At 51.5% G+C, this 18600-nt stretch overlaps 1 protein-coding gene across 1 annotated transcript in view; it reads left to right on the top strand.

Moving 5' to 3' along the window:
- The first annotated feature begins 259 nt into the window (after positions 1-259).
- LOC123345903 (acetylcholinesterase-like) overlaps positions 260-18600 on the top strand; it is a 22468-nt gene continuing 4127 nt past the window's right edge. Inside the window, exons 1-3 of the mRNA XM_044982964.1 lie at positions 260-1764; positions 4635-4820; positions 6376-6454. Of these exons, the coding sequence (XP_044838899.1) occupies positions 263-1764; positions 4635-4820; positions 6376-6454 (1767 nt within the window). The 5' untranslated portion in view covers positions 260-262. The remainder of the gene's footprint in view (positions 1765-4634; positions 4821-6375; positions 6455-18600) is intronic.

Genomic DNA, 18600 nt, shown 5'->3' with positions numbered 1-18600 from the left:
CCACTAGATCCCACTCCCTTCCCAGAACAAGAGTCGGGATTGATGCAGACCAGGGAACACAGCAGTGAGATAGAGCATGGGTGGAACAGACCAGGGGACTCTATTTGCTAAAGGGGATCCAGGTTGATGTAGGGAGCATCCTTCTGCTGTCTGAATTTAGGTGGCTGGGACTGGATGGGAGCCAGCACCCACTAGAGGGGAAAGACCCCAGATCCCGTTCCCTATAACTCCCTCTAGGGGGGGTTCCCTTACAGCTGCCGCGATGCTGGGACTCCTCCCTGCGCTCCCCTGCCTGCTTCTCCTCTCCCTGCTGGGCCCAAGCTCTGGCTCCGATGATGACGGCACCGTGGTGCTCACCACCAGCGGCCCCATCCAGGGCAAGCGCCTCCAGGTCGGCTCCGGCACAGTGATGGCCTTCCTGGGCATCCCCTACGCTGAGCCCCCCCTGGGGGCCTTGCGCTTCCAGAAACCGCTTCCCCACCAGCCCTGGAGCCAAGTCCTGGAGACCACCAGCTTCGGCAATGTCTGCCTGCAGTCTCCACTTACTGGTTACCCTGAGGCCGAAACATGGACACCCAAAACGCCGCAGTCCGAGGACTGCCTCTTCCTCAACATCTGGGTGCCCCATCCCCAGCTCCCCGCGCCGGCCCCCATAATCATCTGGATCCACGGCGGGGGGTTCTTCACAGGTGCAGCCTCCCTCGATATCTATGACGGGCGCTTCATAGCCGCCACCAGGAACGTGATTGTGGCCTCCATGAACTACCGGCTGGGGGCACTGGGCTTCCTGTCTCTGCCCCCAGCCGCCCCAGGGAACGCCGGCCTGTGGGACCAGCGCCTGGCGCTGCGCTGGCTGCAGGACAACGCAGCCGCCTTCGGAGGGGACCCAGCCCGTTTCCTCCTTTTCGGCCAGGACGCTGGGGCTGCGTCAGTCGGCTTCCACCTCCTCTCCCCGGGGAGCCGGCCCCTCTTCACTCGCGCCGCGCTGCAGAGCGGAGCCCCAAACGCACCCTGGGCTTGGATTTCACTCAAAGAGGCCCAGGAGAGAGGCCGGAGGCTGGGCCAGCTGCTGGGCTGCACCGATAGCGATGACACGGCCCTGGTGGGCTGCCTGCAGGGGAAGGCAGCAGGGGAGTTCCCCAAACAGGAATTCTCCGTCTTGAACCACAAGAAGCAACTGAGGCTGCCCTTTGTGCCGACACCAGACGGGGATTTCCTCCCTGATACACCACCAAGACTCTTGCAGGCTGAGCATGGCCAGCCTATGCCCATCGTGGCTGGTTTCACCGCCAATGAAGGCTCCTACATGCTATTCTTTGGTGCCCCCAGCCTCAACCTGGAGAATACCAGCAATGTTGGCTGGGAGGAGCTGCTGCAGGTGGTGAGGCTGACAGTGCCAGGAGCCCCAGAAGAGGCCGTCCGGGCCGTGGCACAGCGGTACAGCAAGGAAGGGGAGGGGCAGGGAGAGGCACGATACCGATGGGCCATGGATCAAATCGCTGGCGACTACCTCTTTGTGTGCCCGATAGCCGAGGTGGCTAGGCGAGAGGCAGAGGCCAATAGTTCCGTGTATGCCTACTACTTCACCCACCGCACGAGTGGCTTGTCTACACCTGAGTGGACGGGGGTGCCCCACGGCTCTGAGCTGCCCTACCTGTTCGGGACCCTGGCGTCCGTGGGACAAGCCAACCACACGCACACGGAGGCCGAGGCGGGGCTGAGCCAGAGGATAATGCAGTACTGCGGGAAGTTCGCCAGCAGCGGGTAAGGGAATCTTCCTGTGCCCCTGGGGCAGCCCGGGAAAACAGCTAGCCTGGAGCTCTTTGGCCCAGTGTCCACAACATCCAGGAAGCCCTGGCTCAATACCATGGCAAAGGAGTCCCTTTGAAATGTAGATAACCTGTTTGGTTGAAGGCCCTGACCTACAACTGAACTTACTTCTAGATTAGGGCTAATTCCCTTCTTCCCTCATCTGGATGTCAGTGATCCCATGAACACCCCCATCCTCATTCAAGGAAACAAGGTTTTTAGCTAGGAGCTACACTCAAAGCTCCGCTTGCTCGTTCCCAGCCCTGCCACACAAACTCAGGGGATTGCTCTGCTACAGAGACTATACGGGCATGGCTACACCAATTATCATGTAGCTGCAGCCTGCTCCAGCCAAAGGGGTTGCTCCAGCAGTGGAGCAGCAGTCAGGTGCGTGGTTTTCTCACATCTCTGATTGTGTTAAGTGTGGCCACTTCACTTTTAAGCATACACCAGGGCATAGATACAAAGGCATGCTCCCTTACATCAAAAATAAGCAAGAACATTTTCCAAAAAAATAATCTCTTCAACATTCTCCATTCTAGTCTTATCCACCCAGCTTGGGCCCATTAATTCCCAGATTAGAGAAGGGAAGGCAGCCATAAAAAAGTAATAATAATAATATACCACACATGGAAGAAATGAGAAGATGATAGTAATGAATATAAATCAGACATTAGCAATTGTAAAAAATTGAGGAGGGAAGCAAAGAGTCACAAGGAGAAATCTATGACCAGCGGAGTTAAGGACAATAAGGAGTTTTTTAACAATAGTAGGGAAAAAAAGAATCCTGACAATGGGATTGGTCCATTACTAGGCGGAAATGGCAGAATTATCAATAATAATGCAAATCTACAATGAATAATTCTGTTCTGTATCTGGGGAAAAACGGGTGATATAGTCTCATCGTATGGGGATGACAACACTCTTTCCATTACACTAGTATCTCTGGAGGATGTTAAACGGAAGTTACCAAAATTGGACATTTTTAAATCAGCAGGTCCAGATAATTTGGGTCCAAGAGTTTTAAAAGAGCTGACTAAGGAGCTCTCTGGCCCATTGATGTTGATTTTCAATACATTTTGGACCAGAGGGGAAGTTCCAGAAGATTGGAAGAAAGCTAATGTCATGCCAATTTATAAAAAAGGGTAAATGGGATCACCTGGGTAATTATAGGGTGTTGATAAATTGGAAAGCGTCCAGAGAAGAGCCATGAGAATGACCAAAGGATTAGAAAACCTGTTTTATAATGATAGAATCAAGGATCTCAATCTATGTAGCTTTCCTAAGAGAAGGAGAAGGTGTCTATAAATACCTACCTGGGTACCAAATATTTAATAATGGGCTTTTCAGTCTAGCAGAGAAAGGTCTGATGTCAAAGCAAGATAAATTCAGACTTCAAATAAGGTATACATTGTTAACAGTTAGAGTAATTAATTACTGGAACAATTTTCTAAGGGTCGTGGTAGATTCCACTGATGATTTTAAGCTTAAGATTGTATTTTTTTCTAAAAGATCTGCTCTAGGAATTGGTTGGGGGAACTCCTGTGGCCTGTGTTATAGAGGAGGTCAGATGAGATGATCACTATGGTCCCTTCTGGCCTTGGAATTTATAAATCTAGGAAGGGCCATCGTCTACCCTTTACCCATGTGTTCCCATCCCTGAAGTAACACAGCCAATGTGACACATATTGTGAGCTTTACACATGGGAAAATCCCCAATTGTGCAGCGTTGGGCACTGCATGGAGCGCCTGGGATGTCTGCAAACTACCTATTAGCAGGCTGGTGCCCCTTCTACTTTCCCATGTACCCACAGGGTGAGCCGGGGAGCTGCATATGCAGATTAGCCCAGTGTCAGGCAGGAAGCTGGCCTCTGTTCCTCTACTTTGCCTACAGAGGGAGCCATAGAGTTGCTGTTCCCACAGGCCACTTCCACCATCTTTCCTCCAGGCAATGTCCCTGCTACTTGCAGGGCTTCAAGGAGAGGGAAACCAACTAAACTTAGGGCAGCCTGTGGCTTCTGGCTCCTTAAGAACAATGGCAGGTGGTGACCATCTGTCCTAGGGACAGCCTGGCTGATGCGTGAAAGGGCTGTAGGCAAACAGCAGCTGATTCAGGGCAGCTTGTGGCTCCAATCTCATTGAGCCCAGTGCGAGATGGTGGCCATTTTGGGTTAGGGCAGCATGTGACCTCATCCTAGTTGGAAGGACAACTGAGAGGAGCCATCTTAAGTGAGGGAAAATGGTAGCTTCAGACTGCCTTCCAGTTCAGATCCTCCTACCTATGCCCCTATGTTCCCTGACATCCCAGTGTCACTCCTTGTCTCCCCCACCTCCATCCGCACATGTTGCTCTGCACCTTGCATTGCCCCTTCCTATGTCTATGAGCACAAAGGATGTCCATCTTCCGTGAGGGACGTCTGGCTTCAGTCCTATTAGAAACAATGGGAAACAGTGGCCATCTTTGCTAGGGGCAGTCTTACTTTACAAAGTGCTGTAGCCCAATGGCAGCCATCATAATTCAGGGCAGCCTGTGACTTCCGTGTCATCAAGATCAATGAGGACATTGCTCATCTTTATAAATGGCAACCTGTAGAGTCACTCCATATGTAGAGAACAAGAAGCAGCAGCCATCTTAACTGAGGGCAGCCTCTAGCTTCAATCTCATTGGGAACAAGGGATGGCAGCCATTTTGGAAAGTGGCCAAGTTTTTCAAGTTGGCTCCTAATGACTCCTGCAACCAGGATGTCAGACTCAAGCCAGAGCATGGTCCCGTCCCTGCCCAGGCCTGGTACTAACTCTGTGGGGTATGTTGAATTTCCCCACAGGAACCTCACGGGAATAGGGGGCAGTGGGAAGCAGTGGCACCCCTACGGCCCCACAAAGCAGAACTTCTTCCGCATCGGACTGGAGCCGCCCCAAGTCAAGGAGACGTCCCCTGCCAACCGCTGCAGCTGCTTGGCATCACTGCTCAAAAGGAACCAGAGCCATATTGGTGAGCATCAGAGGGCTGAAAGGACAGCAGCCCTAAAGCGGAAAGGCCTCATGTCTACCTACCCCTCTGAGCCAGCCAGTCCCCCAATCCCTGGGGCTGGATTGGAGCTGGTGCCCCCTAGAGGGGAAAGACTCTGGATCACCTTCACAAATCCATGGGATCTTCTGGCCTCCTAGAGAGGCCCCATTTTCCTGCTTGGGGTAGATCTCACATCCCCTGGGAACTCCAGAACCATCTGCTGTGGGGCAGCCCCAGGTTGGCCCCATCTTCACAAGCTTAGCCCCCTCTGGGTAGGACAACAACACCTTTGTTTCCTGTACGAGCCAAACTCCATATAGATCCCTTTCCAGTGGAGGAGGCATGAGCTAAGACAGAGTGATGCCTAACAGGGTGGGTGGGGATAGAGGGATGGAGAGGACAGCAGGGCCTGGGGGCAGGTGGCCCATAATGGCACTGAAGAAAAAAGAGGCAGTGAAAAAATAACACACAGCTGGCTCTGGGGAGGGGCATGGCCATTGTGTAACTGTGCAGCACAAACAGTGAAGGAGAATCCAACAACCGCTAGGAATCCTTTGTGCTGGAGGTGGTGGGACTCTTATGGGAGGCAGAGCAGAATGTTGCACGTTGGACACTGGGATTCACAAATGCTGGGAAACACAGGACCTCCACCAGCACAGCATCCCCTACTGTTACAATATAGTACTGGGGGAGCACTGACTGTGTGGGGACAGCTCCCTGCTGAGCCCCCCATGAAGCTCTTTGCAGCAAAGCGCCCCCTACTGTAGAGGGATTAGCACTGACCGTAAGGGCTGAGCACCCCATACTGAGCCCGTGCTGCACCTGGTTTCCTCTGCAGGTCTCCCCTCCCATTTGCAAGTAGACCAAACCCTGCACAGTCTGAGCTCATCCCCACTGCTGTTAACCCCACTCTCTGTGTGTCCTGCAGGAGCAGACCCAGGACGTGCCCAGCCCGGGGGGCCGTGGATGAAGAGCTGAGCAATTACAATCCCCTGAAGGGGGGGAACCCTCCCTGCAGACAAGAGCATCCAGTGCCTGACAGCTCCTGCTGATTCATTAATAAGGATCCTGCTAATAAACCCCCTGGGAATTTACAGATTGACCCTCCTTCTGCAATCCCTCCATCCCCAGTGCATTAAAGCATATTCAGTCTGGAGACAGAACCCTGGTGTGTGAGGTTGATTAGCTGCTCCTGAGCAGAGGGGATAGAGTGTATGTGTGTGTGTGTGTACACGCACATTTGTGTGTGTGTTGGGGGTTGTGATTCAGTGCTGAAATAATGAGGGACACAGATTACATTGGTGGTGGGGGTAAATGATGCTCTGGGTTTTGAAGAGGCAAATGACAAAGGCCAGAGATCACACTGTGCACCCCAAGCTAGAAACGGAACCCAGGAGTCCTGATGCCCAGCCTCCCCTGGTCTAACCAACTAGATCCCAATCCCCTCCCAGAGCTGGAATAGAACCCAGGCATCTTGGCTTCTATATCACACTTGTCTAATCCATCAAACCCCACACTTGCCCCCAGAACAGGGCTGGCTCCAGAGTTTTTGCTGCCCCAAGCAGCAAAAAAAAAAAAGAAAAAAAAAAGCTGCAATCACAGTCAACTCTATCGCTGCCGCTTCAGTCTTCGGCGGCAATTCGGCAGCTGGTCCTTCCCTCCGACAGGGAGTGAGGGACCCACCGCCGAATTGCCACAGAAGAGACGGACATGCCGTCCCTCCCCGTTGGCCGCCCCAAGCACCTGCCTCCCTGAAGCCGGCCCTGCCCCAATATGGGGATAATTACTCCTGGGGGGAATTCACCACCACAAAATTAAAAATTCTGCGCACAATATTTTAAAATTCTGCATATTTGAATTGTCAAAATAACATAATATAATCAGACCTGTTTCCATTTTTTTGGTAATTTCTTTCAAAATACCTGTCAGCAAATATGTCTGTAACAATACAGACAACAAAAAAGATTCAGGAAATGTTTTTGACAAATCCTTTCCTTGCTAAGCATATTAATACAGAACTTTGAGTATTAATTCATTTAAATTACAATACAGAAATGTATTCCCACCCCCCCCAGAAGCAGTGCAAAGGCTTGTGGGGGTCGGGGTAATGGAGGTGCTGCAGGAGAGTGAAGTAATAGCTGAGAAGGAGACTGGGTGTGAACTTGGAGGGTGTGGTTGGAAGAAGTATAGAACAGTTTTTTGGGAGGGGTGGGAGGGATGGTTTGGGAGCCCCAGCCATGCAGACCCTGTCTGACCCATAGCCTCTCTCATTCAGTCATGTACATCTACCCCTGTTCCCATGTGTCCCTGCACCCCCACTCAGCCATCCCCTTCCCCCCATCCCCAGGTGGTCCTGCAACCCCTACCCCCCTCCCCATGTGGCTCTGCATCCCACTCCAGTCTGTCCCTCGCCCATCAGCCCTTATGAACCCCAGTCTGTGACACACACCCCCAGCAGCCCCATGTGCCCCACTCTGTCCGTCCCCCCATATCCCTTGAGTCCTCACCTGGCGCCAGCAGCGGGGCGCTGTGAGGAAGGCAGCTTCTTCTCTTCCCTGTCCACAGCTGGAGCTGGACCAGGAGTGGCTGCTCTCTGTTCTGGAGCCACAGAGGACCCTGGAGGGCAAAAGGCATAATTGCAACAGAATATATTTTCTGCTGGGAAAAAAATTCTGCACAACACATGAATTCACATACTCAGTGGCGCAGAATTCCCCCAGAAGTTGATAATACCCGGGAGTCCTAACTCCCAGACCCACTCTGTTCTAACCACTCCCCTCCCACTTCTTGGTTAGGCAAGGAAGGAAGCGGCATTGGGATTGGGTTCAGACCTAAGTTTTGGGAGTCTGAAGCTGGCTAAAGCTGGGAGGGGCTTGAGGAGAGCTGAGGGGTGGCAAAGGTTAGTCTTAATGTTAAAGGTTGAAGAGTTCGGGTCAGATTTGGGGAGCAGCGTTATAATTAGGGTGTTAGGGTTGGGAATTGGGATGTATGGGTTCCCGTTCCAGCTGAGGGTTAGGGTTAAGTGGCAGGATGATGGGGGATGGGTGGAAATGTTCAGTTCAGAGTTAGGGGGTGACTGTTAGGATTGTAGAAGAGGCAACAGGCTTATAGGGTAGGACTGGCTGGAGAGTTAAATGGTGGGGTTCTCGGTTAGCATTAGTGCGGATGTGGTGGAGTGTAAAGGGGAGAGAGCGAGAGGGCTGGGAGGCTGGGCGAGATGGTGGGTTATAGGGTTATGGGATATACGGAGCATAATAGGGCTTGAATTAGGGGGTAGAATAAGGGTTGGGAGACAGGATTAAGGGACAGTATTTGGGCACTAGCAAGTGGGCAGGTTAGGACTGGGGTGTCAGTGGTAGGGTTAGGCCTATGGGCATACGGTTAAGGCATCAGTGATAGGGTTAAGGTGTCAGTGTTAGGATTAGGGCTATGGACATAGGGTTAAGGCAACAGTGTTAGGGATCGGGCTATGGGAATGGGGTTAAGAAATGAGTGTTAGGGTTGGAGTGTTAGGGTTAGGGCTATGGGCATAGGATTAAGGTGTTAGGGTCAGGGTTAAGGCTATGGGTATAGGGCAGTGGTTCTCAAACTTCTGTACTGGTGAGCCCTTTCACATAGCAAGCCTCTGAGTGCGACTCCCCCTTATAAATTAAAAACACTTTTTATATATTTAACACCATTCTAAATGCTGGCAGTGAAGCGGGGTTTGCAGTGGAAACTGACAGCTCGTGACCCCTATGTAAGAACCTTGCAAGTGACTGTCCCCACCAGATAATAGCCCTACCACTGCTGCCAGCGAACAGAGCGCTCCCTTCAGGCCAAGTGACAGCTCTCTGTTGCGGTGCTGAAAGATCTGGGATCTCTCCAGGCTGATGACCATGGGGGGTTGTGTGTAAATGAAGGCCCATAGAGGTGGGGCGATGAGGGTGTCTCGGACTCACACTGGATGACTGATGATGCTGCAGAACTGGCCCGGCCTGGTGGTGCAGGTATCTCCCTTTGGCATGCAGCCGGCCTGATGGGTCGTGCTGGTGCACTCCCAGCACTGCAGGCCCTCCGCTGAGAGGTGCAAACAGACATGGAGAGGGAGTCAGAGAGATGGACAGGGTGAGGCGGGAGACAGAGAGATTCGGAGAGGGAGAGGGGTGGGTGTCAGCCCCCGTCCCTGTGCCCCCTGCTGCCAGCTCACCCTGTGGGGTACTTGCTGCAGCAGAATCCCTGCTGCTGTCCCTTGGGGGCCGAGACAGCCAAAGCTGTCCCTGAGTCTCTGCCAGGGCCGACGAGAGGGGGGGAAGCCGGTACAAATTACCGGGGCCCGGCAGTCCGGAAGGGGGCCCATGGCCCGGTTTCCCCGGCTTCATCGGCCCTGTTTAGCCGGTCCGCCCTTGCTGGGGGCCCAAAAAAAAATGTCACTGGGGCCCGATCCTGCTTTCGGCAGCCCTGGTCTCTGCACCAAATGAGCTGTGCCATCCCTCCCCCAGACCTACCCCCAGCATGAGGCACAGCAGGGCAGCGGCTGTGAGGAGCAGAGTCCGCGCCATGCTGGGCTTCTCCAGGTCACTGGCAGATGCTGGGCCAGGGAGAGACGATTCCCCAGCACAGAGAGACGACAGTTTCCCTGCTGCCCCGGAGGCAGCAGATATTTCTGAGGCTTGGGAACCATCCTGGCAGGAATTTCCCAGCGGGGGATCATTCAGGGAAAGGGACAGTGGCTTTTTGGATCAACAGGAGAACAAACATGATGGGGAATACATGAAATTAGCCCCAGGAAAAAATTTTGCTGACACCAAATCACTCCTGACCCACAGCCCCTAGCTATCACCTCACAGCCCTGGGCTCTCACCACCGCTCCGCTACTGCTCCTCAATCCCAACCTCCAGACCTCTGCTATCTCACTCCTAGGCATCCTGATACCCTTCAATGATGATCCACAGCCCCCTGGCATCCCAGCTCTGAGATCCCGCACCCCACAGCTCTGCTGGTGGCCCTCAGTTCCAACCCACTGCCTCCTGCTAACCCTTCCCTGAGCTCATCCCACACCCTGCAGCTCATCCGATGCCCATCATTCCCAACCCCCAGCCCTGGGCTCCCCTACTCCTACAGCACTGTCAATGCCCCTCAATCCCACCTATCAGTGATTCTCCTACCCTGCTGCCACAACAGATTATCTAGGCTACATTTTTTGGTATAATATGCACTCAGGGTCCTACGGTGACTCACCCAACTTGTGACAAATGGTGACAACTAGAAATAACAAAACCCTATTACCAAGTGACTATGAGAAGCAATGCAGGAACCTCAAGGCAATTTCCGACCCACCCCGCAGGAGAAACAAACATGCCCAGAGCTGTCAATAATGTTCATGACCCAAGCACGTGTTGTCAGAACCAGGATCTCCCCTGGAGGGGCTCTCACAAGCTAAGAGGGTGGCAGCACGGGCAAAATTTCAAAAGGAGATTTCCAAAAGTCAGCAGATGCTACAGGGAGTGGGGTAGGGATGCCCTCCGCTGGCAGTCGGTGCTGTCCCCAGTGCTCCAGTGTGGCATTAAGGGCGCTGTGCTGCACAGATGGGGGCACTCAGTAAAGGATGCTTTTCCCTCGCTTGCAGTCGCTGCTCTGCTGGTTTTCCCATTAGAACTAACCAACTCATTGGCCTCGCTTCTCACTGAACATCCAGTGAATGCCAGTGAAAATGAGGTAGGATCAGAGGCTAAAATAGGGAAAGAACAAGTTAAACATTATGTAGACAAGTTAGATGTCTTCAAGTCACCAGGGCCTGGTGAAATACATCCTAGAATACTCAAGGATCTAACTGGGGAGGTATCTGAGCCATTTGCAATTATCTTTGAAAAGTCATGTGTGATGGGAGAGATTCCAGGGGACTGGAAAATGGCAAATATTGTGCCCATCTATAAAGAGGGAAATAAGGACAACCTGGGGAATTAACTTCAGTACCTGGAAAAATAACGGAGCAAACAATGAATTAATCAGTTTTCAAGCACCTAGAAGATAATAAAGTGATAGGTAAGAGTCAGCATGGATTTGTCAAAAACAAATCATCTCCAACCAGCCTGGTAGCTTTCTTGGACAGGGTAACAAGCCTTGTGGATGGGGTGGGGAAGCGGTAGACGTGGTATATCTTGACTTTAGTAAGGCTTTTGATACTGTCTCGCATGACCTTCTCATAAGCAAACTAGGGAAATACAACCTAGATGGAACTAGTGTACTATAAGATGGAGCTGCTACATAACTGGTCGGAAAACCATTCCCAGGGAGTGGTTATCAGCGGTTCACAGTCAAGCTGGAAGGGCATAACGAGTGGGGTCCTGCAGGGATCAGTTCTGGGTCCGGTTCTGTTCAATATCTTCATCAACAATTTAATTAATGGCACAGAGAGTACACTTATAAAGTGTGCGGACGATACCAAGCTGGGAGGGGTTGCAAGTGCTTTGGAGGATAGGATTAAAATTCAAAATGATCTGAACACACAGGAGAAATGGTCTGAAGTAAATAGGATGAAATCTCCAATTAGGAAGGAACAATCAGTTGCACACATACAAATGGGAAATAACTACTTAGATCAGGAGTTCTCAAAGTGGGGATCCGGACCCCTTAGAGGTTCTGAGGTTATTATATGGGGGGTCACGAGCTGTCAACCTCCACCCCAAGCCCTGCTTGCATCCAGCATTTATAATGGTGTTAAATATATTAAAAAGTGTGTTTAATTTATTAGGGCGGTGGCACTCATAGACTTGCTGTGTGAAAGAGATCTCCAGTAAAAGAGTTTGAGACCCACTGGACTAGATATAGTACTGCAGAACGGGATCTGGGGGTCACAGTTAAGGCTACGTTTTAGTCATAGGTATGTTTAGTAAAAGTTATGGACAGGGCAGAGGGAGTAAACAAAAATGTACGGCCCGTGACCTGTCCATGATTTTTACTATACATTGCTAAGTAAAACTTGGGCCAGGGGGCTGCGGATGCTCTGGGAGGGCAGACCAGGGGCACCGTGGGTGCTGGGGGGATGGCATGGGACCTCTGCTGGTGCTGGGTGTGAGGCGGGCAGCAGCACACAGCACGGGAACCCCGCTGATGCTGGGTGGGGAAGGTTGGTGGGGCTCACAGGCTCTGTACCCAGTTTTGTGTGTCCCTGCAGCTCCTAGGCAGAGGGGCAGCCAGGAGGGCTCTGTGCGATGCTCCCACCAAAAGCGCCAGCTCAGCAGCTCCCATTGGCTGAGACCTGCAGCCATTGGGAGTTTTGGGGTGGCACCTGCGGACATGGGCAGTGCATGGAGCCCCCGGCCCCTCTGCCTAGGAGCTGCAGGGACATTCTGGTGGGAGCTGGGCCCCACCCCCAGCTAAGCGCCGCCCTGCATCCCAACCTCCTGCCCCAGCCCTGAGCCCCCTTCCACACACCCAAACTGCTGCTGCTGGCCTAGGGGCTGCGCAGCCAGGTTCCTGCAGCTTCCCTGAACCCACTTGAGGAGAACAGGCAGTCAACTGAAGTACTAGGAGCCAGTTAGGCCCTTAAGACACTGATATCTTCCCTCCAGGGCCGGTGCAACCATTTAGGCAAACCCTTCTGCCCGTCACAATTGGCAGCAACAAGGGCTGGGTTTAGTATCCAGGGGTTCCATTTCAATACCACAATGCAAAACCGGCTCGAGCCCCCACCTAGTGACCTGGGACAATTACACACACACACACCCCCGGGCGCCTCTACGAGGCAATGCTTCCCCTCTCTCAAGCACAGAGTCTGAGTGTAACAAAAGCCTTTTAATAAAGGAGGGAAACATTGCAGCACTATGTTGGGGAAACATCACAAACAGGATTCATAACACAAAACATTGCGGCATTATGTTGGGGAAACACCACAAACAGGACTCATAACACAAGCCATGAGAAAAGACCCTCCCCCAAGTAAGTGGGCAGTGTCCTTTTCCCCTCAGGGTCTTAAGTCCAGCAACCCAACAGTCACCCCCACCCACAGTTTCTGTCCTTGGTCAGTGCAGCCCCCAGAGTTCAGAAGTTCATCTGCAGAGTTTACCTCCCAGCCTGGGTGGAAGTGTGGGGAGGTGTGAGAGGGAAGCTGACATGCTTCGCTGCTCAGGTCGACGGCCGAATGCCACGCCTCTCCGCGGGGTTCTGCTACAGTCTTCACTGCCAGCCGTCCTGCTGGCCACTCCTCTCCGCCCGCCATCCTGCCCACCACTCCACTCCACCAGCTATCCTGCTAGCTGCTCCTCTCCACCAGCCATGCTTCTGTGCACCTCTATACTAGCCACCCTGCTAGCTGCTCCTCTCCACCAGCCGTCCTGCTAGCCACTCACCAATATGTCTTCAGGACCCCCTTACTTAACACAGCTATCAGTGATTTCAGCTGTTAGTAGAGGGGCCCCAGTACTGGCACACTCAGAACCACTTGCCCAAAGTAGGTCTAGTGCTTAGACCTAGAAATCAGTGATTTCAGCTCTGCAACATGTAACAAGACTCCCAACAAAGTCAAAATTAGCTCTGTTATTACACAGTGGAGAGATTAAAGCAGGGGTAGGCAACCTATGGCACGCATGCCGATTTTCAGTGGCACTCACACTGCCCGGGTCCTGGCCACCAGTCTGGGGGGCTCAGCATTTTAATTTAATTTTAAATGAAGTTTCTTAAACATTTTAAAAACCCTATTTCCTTTACATACAGCAATAGTTTAGTTACATATTATAGACTTATAGAAAGAGATTTTCTAAAAACGTTAAGGTGTATGACCAGCACACAAAACCTTAAATTAGAGTGAATAAATGAAGACTCAGCACACCACTTCTGAAAGGTTGCTGACCTCTAGATTAAAGTGATGTTTAGAATCCTCAGGCAAAACCCACAACACCTGATACACATACCTCTCCCACAGCCTCTCTCAGTTTACTGGACTTGAGAACCCATGTTCCTTGCCTAGGGAGTGCTGCTTAGGTGAGGGCGAGTCCCTCTGTCATAAAATGCCAAGTACAGTTCTACTGCCCTTGATTCCATAATCAGGATAACACCACTTTATTACTCCTGACCCAATAACAAAGAGATTAGGGGTCCCACAGCAGACAAAGTGATTATTTGGGCAAGCAGTCCCTTCATGCTAGGCGGGGTGGGTGTGCCCATGCAAATGAATCAGTCCCTGAAGTCCTTTTCCACAACTCATCACAAGATGTCAGGGTAGAACTCATTCTGACTCTGCTTACATCCACCCCACAGCTGAGAATTTGTCGTCCCGACATACCAACTCATTGGTTCCCTCCAAAGGGCCTCAGGAAGCTCACTATGGCTTCCACTAGCCTGTGTGCTAAACATACTGGCTCCTCACTAGTCACCCCAGGTGCATCACAAGTTAACCGTTTTACTGGTCTTATTACCCTGTCCCGTCTATTGAGAATCTCTGTTGCAGGGGTAGATGGGACATCTTTTTGAGTGACAGATGGAGAGGTTTCCTTTGAGGGTCCCTCGGCTACTAGCATAGGCCCCTGCACCTCTGGTTCTAACAGTGGAAAGTCCAAGGTGCTCAGGACACCCTCCACCTGTATGTCTCCACTGTCCAATAACCTGCGTGTGTCATCACAGGGGGGTCCCATCGGCGGCACAGGATGCCAGTAACGGGCCTCAATACTTCTGCCATGGGGTTTAGGGCTGAGGAGGGGGAGCTCTCTCTTGGTTCAGCTGATCGAGACCGAAATCTTGTCTCCATTCTAGGATACACCATGGTCTTCCTCCTCAGACTCACGCTCAGATGTGTTGAATAGGGGTAGGTTAGCTGCAGGGAGCCTGCTGTCCGTGTTGGATGGCGGCTTTGGTCTGGCACTTTTGTCCTGCCCGGTTGCCCATCTCATAAGGGGCGCCTACCAATTCCCCCACAGGGAGCAAAAGGTTTCTATGCACCATCTTTATTTGCCCAGCACCCACTTCAGGTTTGATCTTGTAGACCAGCAGATCTCCCAGCTTTTCCATCACCAGGTAAGGTATTGCCTTCCACCTGTCAGCTCTCTTGTGTTTGCCAGCAATACCCAAATTTTGCAGCAAGACTCTGTCCCCCAGCTGGAGCTCCTGCGAACACACCCTAGCATCATATCGATGTTTGTCGCGGTCTGAGCTCTTCCGAGCTGCAGACATAGCTAAGTGATAAGCATCCCACAGCTTTTCTCTTAGTCAGGATACATATTGCTGATGAGTTTCATAGCTATCTCCATCCTCTGATACACCAAAGCACAGGTCTATGGGCAATCTTGGTTCTCACCCAAACATCAAGAGATATGGGGTGACTCCTGTAGCATCGTTCTTTGTGGCATTGTAGGCATGCACCAGAAATGCGACATGCTGGCTCCAGGTTGCCTTCTGCTCTGGTCGCAAAGTCCCCAACATATCTAACAGGGTTCGATTGAACCTCTCTGGTTGAGGATCACTTTCCAGGTGATAAGGTGTTGTCCTAGACTTTTTAATTCCTGCTACCCTCAGCACCTCCTTCAGAAGGTGACTCTGAAAGTCCCACCCCTGGTCAGAGTGTATCCGAGCCGGGAATCCATAAACTGAGAAATATTTCTCCCACAGTACCTGAGCAACAGTGGTGGCCTTCTGATCACACGTGGGATATGCCTGCACATACCGCGTAAAATGGTCAGTCACTACTAGAATGTTCCCGACATTCCTCTTGTCTACTTCTACAGACAAGAAATCAATGTATACCAGCTCCAAAGGTTTGCTGCTGGTGATGTTCTTCAGATATGCAACCCTCGTGGGCAGAGTTTTCCTCTGAACACATCGAGTGAAAGTCTCACATTTCCTGAGAACATCTTCAGCCATCCAGGGCCGATAGAACCTACTACGAATAAGTTCCAGAGTCCTCTCCATCCCTAAGTGTCCAAAGTCATCATGCAGGGTCCTCATGGCCAGGGCTCTGTATTCTTTTGGCAGCACTAGTTGTGCTCATTGCTTTTGTAAGGGGCCCATGATCACTCGGTGTAGCACTCCCTGAATCAGTTTTAGTTTGGTCCATTCTCTCAATAGTAGTTTCCCTCCAGGTTAGGTGGAACAACTACAGCTGGGCTTCACCCCTCCCTTTTGGCAAGTAGTGTATCACGAATGTCAATATCTTGCAGCTGGGCTTCTTGCCAGTTGGCCATGTTGAGCATGGGCAAGGGGATTGGTCCAATGCAATATAGTTCACAGAAGCAGCAGGCACGCATTCAGGGGGCAGGCCCAAAGCTTCTGCAGCACATCCATGAAGGCTCCAGTGGGCCTCTGGCTCTCGACGACTCACACTGCAAATAGCTCTCACTCCATCCATGGGTATCACAGAAACTTCCGGTGCCTGCAGACGCCTAAATTGCTTTTCCCTGATCGGTACTGAATGCTGAAGTCATAGCTAGCCAAAGCGGCCACCCATCTTTACCCTGTAGCATCCAGCTTGGTACTTGTTAACACATAAGTCAGTGGGTTGTTGTCTGTCCACACCTGGAACTGAGCACCATAAAAGTAGTCTCGAAATTTCTCAGTGATGGCCCATTTCAAGGCCAAGAACTCCCGCTTGTGGGTGGGATAGCGAGTTTCACTATCAGACAGTCCTCGGCTGGCAAAGGCTACGTTTGCCTTCCACTTCCTGGTACAGGACTGCTCCTGGACCCTCCAAACTAGCATCAGTATGCAGGATAAACAGTTTGCCTGGGTGAGCAAAGACTAGGACTGGAGCATGAGTTAGGCAAGTAATGATTTCTCAAAAAGCTCCTTCACATCTCTCATCCCACCGTGTCCCAAATGGTTCGAAGGGGACATAGTGTCTCTGCACAGGAGGCTTTGGGGACCTCCCTTTATTCTTGGTCTTAGATTTGTTCTTGCTGGACTGGTAGCCCCTGGTAAGATCATTCAGAGGCTTTACAACCGTAGCATATGTAAGCAGAGTCAGGATGAGCTCTACCCTGACATCTGGTGGTGAATTATGGGGAGTGTGGAAAGGAATTTCAGGTATTTGCATTGGCACACCCACCCCACGTAGTATAGTTCACGGCAGCCTGGGATGGTTATTTTGACAGCTCTGGGATCCCCAATTTCTTTGTTATTGGGGCAGGAGGAATAAAGTGTTGTCACCCTGATTATGTGAATGCTTTATGACAGAGATGTCTCAACATCAATTAAGTAGCACTTGCTAGACAAGGGACATGGGTGCCAAAACCCAGTGAAAGGAGAGAGGTTGGGGACTGGTGTGTGTACCTGATGGTATGGGCCCCTTTTGAGGGCCTGGAACACCAATTGCACATCCTTCTCTCTCCACTGTTGAAGAGCAGAGCTAATTTTGATTCCATTAGGAGTCCATCTAGAGGCTGCTGAGCTGAATTCACGTTGGGCTAATGGTGCATCAGCACCGGGGCTCCCCTACTATAAGCTGAAATCAGTAAAAGAGCTAAGCTTACTGAGCTGAGATCACTGAGTGCTGTGTTAACTAGTGGGGGAGCCTGAAGATCTATCGCTAAGCAGCTGGCAGAGCAGTTTGCAGCATGTTGGAGCAGCCCATGGAACAGTGAGTGGAGCAGTTTGCAGGGACGGCTGGAGGAGCGGACAGCTGGTGTAGTGGAGCTGGTCGTGGTGAAGGCTGCAGCAGAACTCCACGGAGAGGTGGAGCAGTTGGTCCTGGCCCACGTAAGGTGCCCCTTAACACCCTGTGTGTGCGCCCCCCCCCATTTCCACCCAGGCTGGGGGGGTAAAACTCTGCAGATAAACTTTTGAACTCTGGGGTGGCACTGACCAGAAAGTTTTGGGTTGTTGGACTTTGGGGTGATTGGACTTAAGACCCTAAGGGGGAAAGGACATTGCCAAACGTACTCGGAGGTGGGTTTTTTGCTTATGGTTTGTGTTATAATCCTGGTTGTGGTGTTTCTCCAATGTGATGCCGCATTGTTTCCCTCCTTTATTAAAAGGATTTTGCTACACTCAGACTCCGTGCTTGCGAGTGGGGAAGTATTGCCTCCTAGAGGTGCCCGGGGGGGTGGTATGTAATTGTCCCAGGTCACTGGGTGGGGGCTCGAGCCGGTTTTGCATTGTGTTATTGAAACGGAACCCCTGGATACTGAACCCGGCCCTTGTTGCTGCCAACTCAGAGGGGCAGAAGGGTTACACATCATTTTTCACAAATCTGCGGTAGTAGCCACTAAATCCAAGCAAGGTCTTGAGTTCTCTATAGTTGCTTGGACATGGCCATGTAGTGAGTGCTTCTATTTTATCAGGATCAGTACTCATACCCTCTTGGGACACGATGTGACCCACATACTTCACTCAGGTTCTGCAGAACTGGCCTTTGTCAATTGAAAGCTTCACACCATAATCCTCCAACTCATCAAGCACTTTAAAAAGTCTTTCTTCATGCTCCTCCAAGGTTCTTCCAAACACAATCAGGTCATCCAAATAAACTAACACTTGCAGTAAATTCATGTCTCCTACAACTTTTTCCATAAGATGTTGAAATGTGGCAGGTGCACCAGAAATCCCTTGGGACATGCATTCAAATTGGTAAAACCCTAATGGGGAGAAGAAGGCTGTCTTCTCCTTATCTTCTTCTCCCAGAGGGATCTGGTAGTATCCTCTCCAAAGATCCAACACAGAGAACCACTGGCTTCCCAGCAAACAGTCTAAGGCATCTTGGACTCGAGGCATTGCGTACTGGTCAACCACAGTACGGCTGTTTAGGGTGCAGTAGTCAATACACATCCGGATTTTCCCATTCTTTTTACGGACCACCACAATGGGTGAGGCATATGGGC

Source organism: Mauremys mutica, chromosome 12, assembly GCF_020497125.1.
Source record: "Mauremys mutica isolate MM-2020 ecotype Southern chromosome 12, ASM2049712v1, whole genome shotgun sequence".
NCBI classification, from domain to species: Eukaryota; Metazoa; Chordata; order Testudines; family Geoemydidae; genus Mauremys; species Mauremys mutica.
Note: the sequence above shows the minus strand (reverse complement) of the source record. Positions and strands in the feature narration are given on the sequence as shown.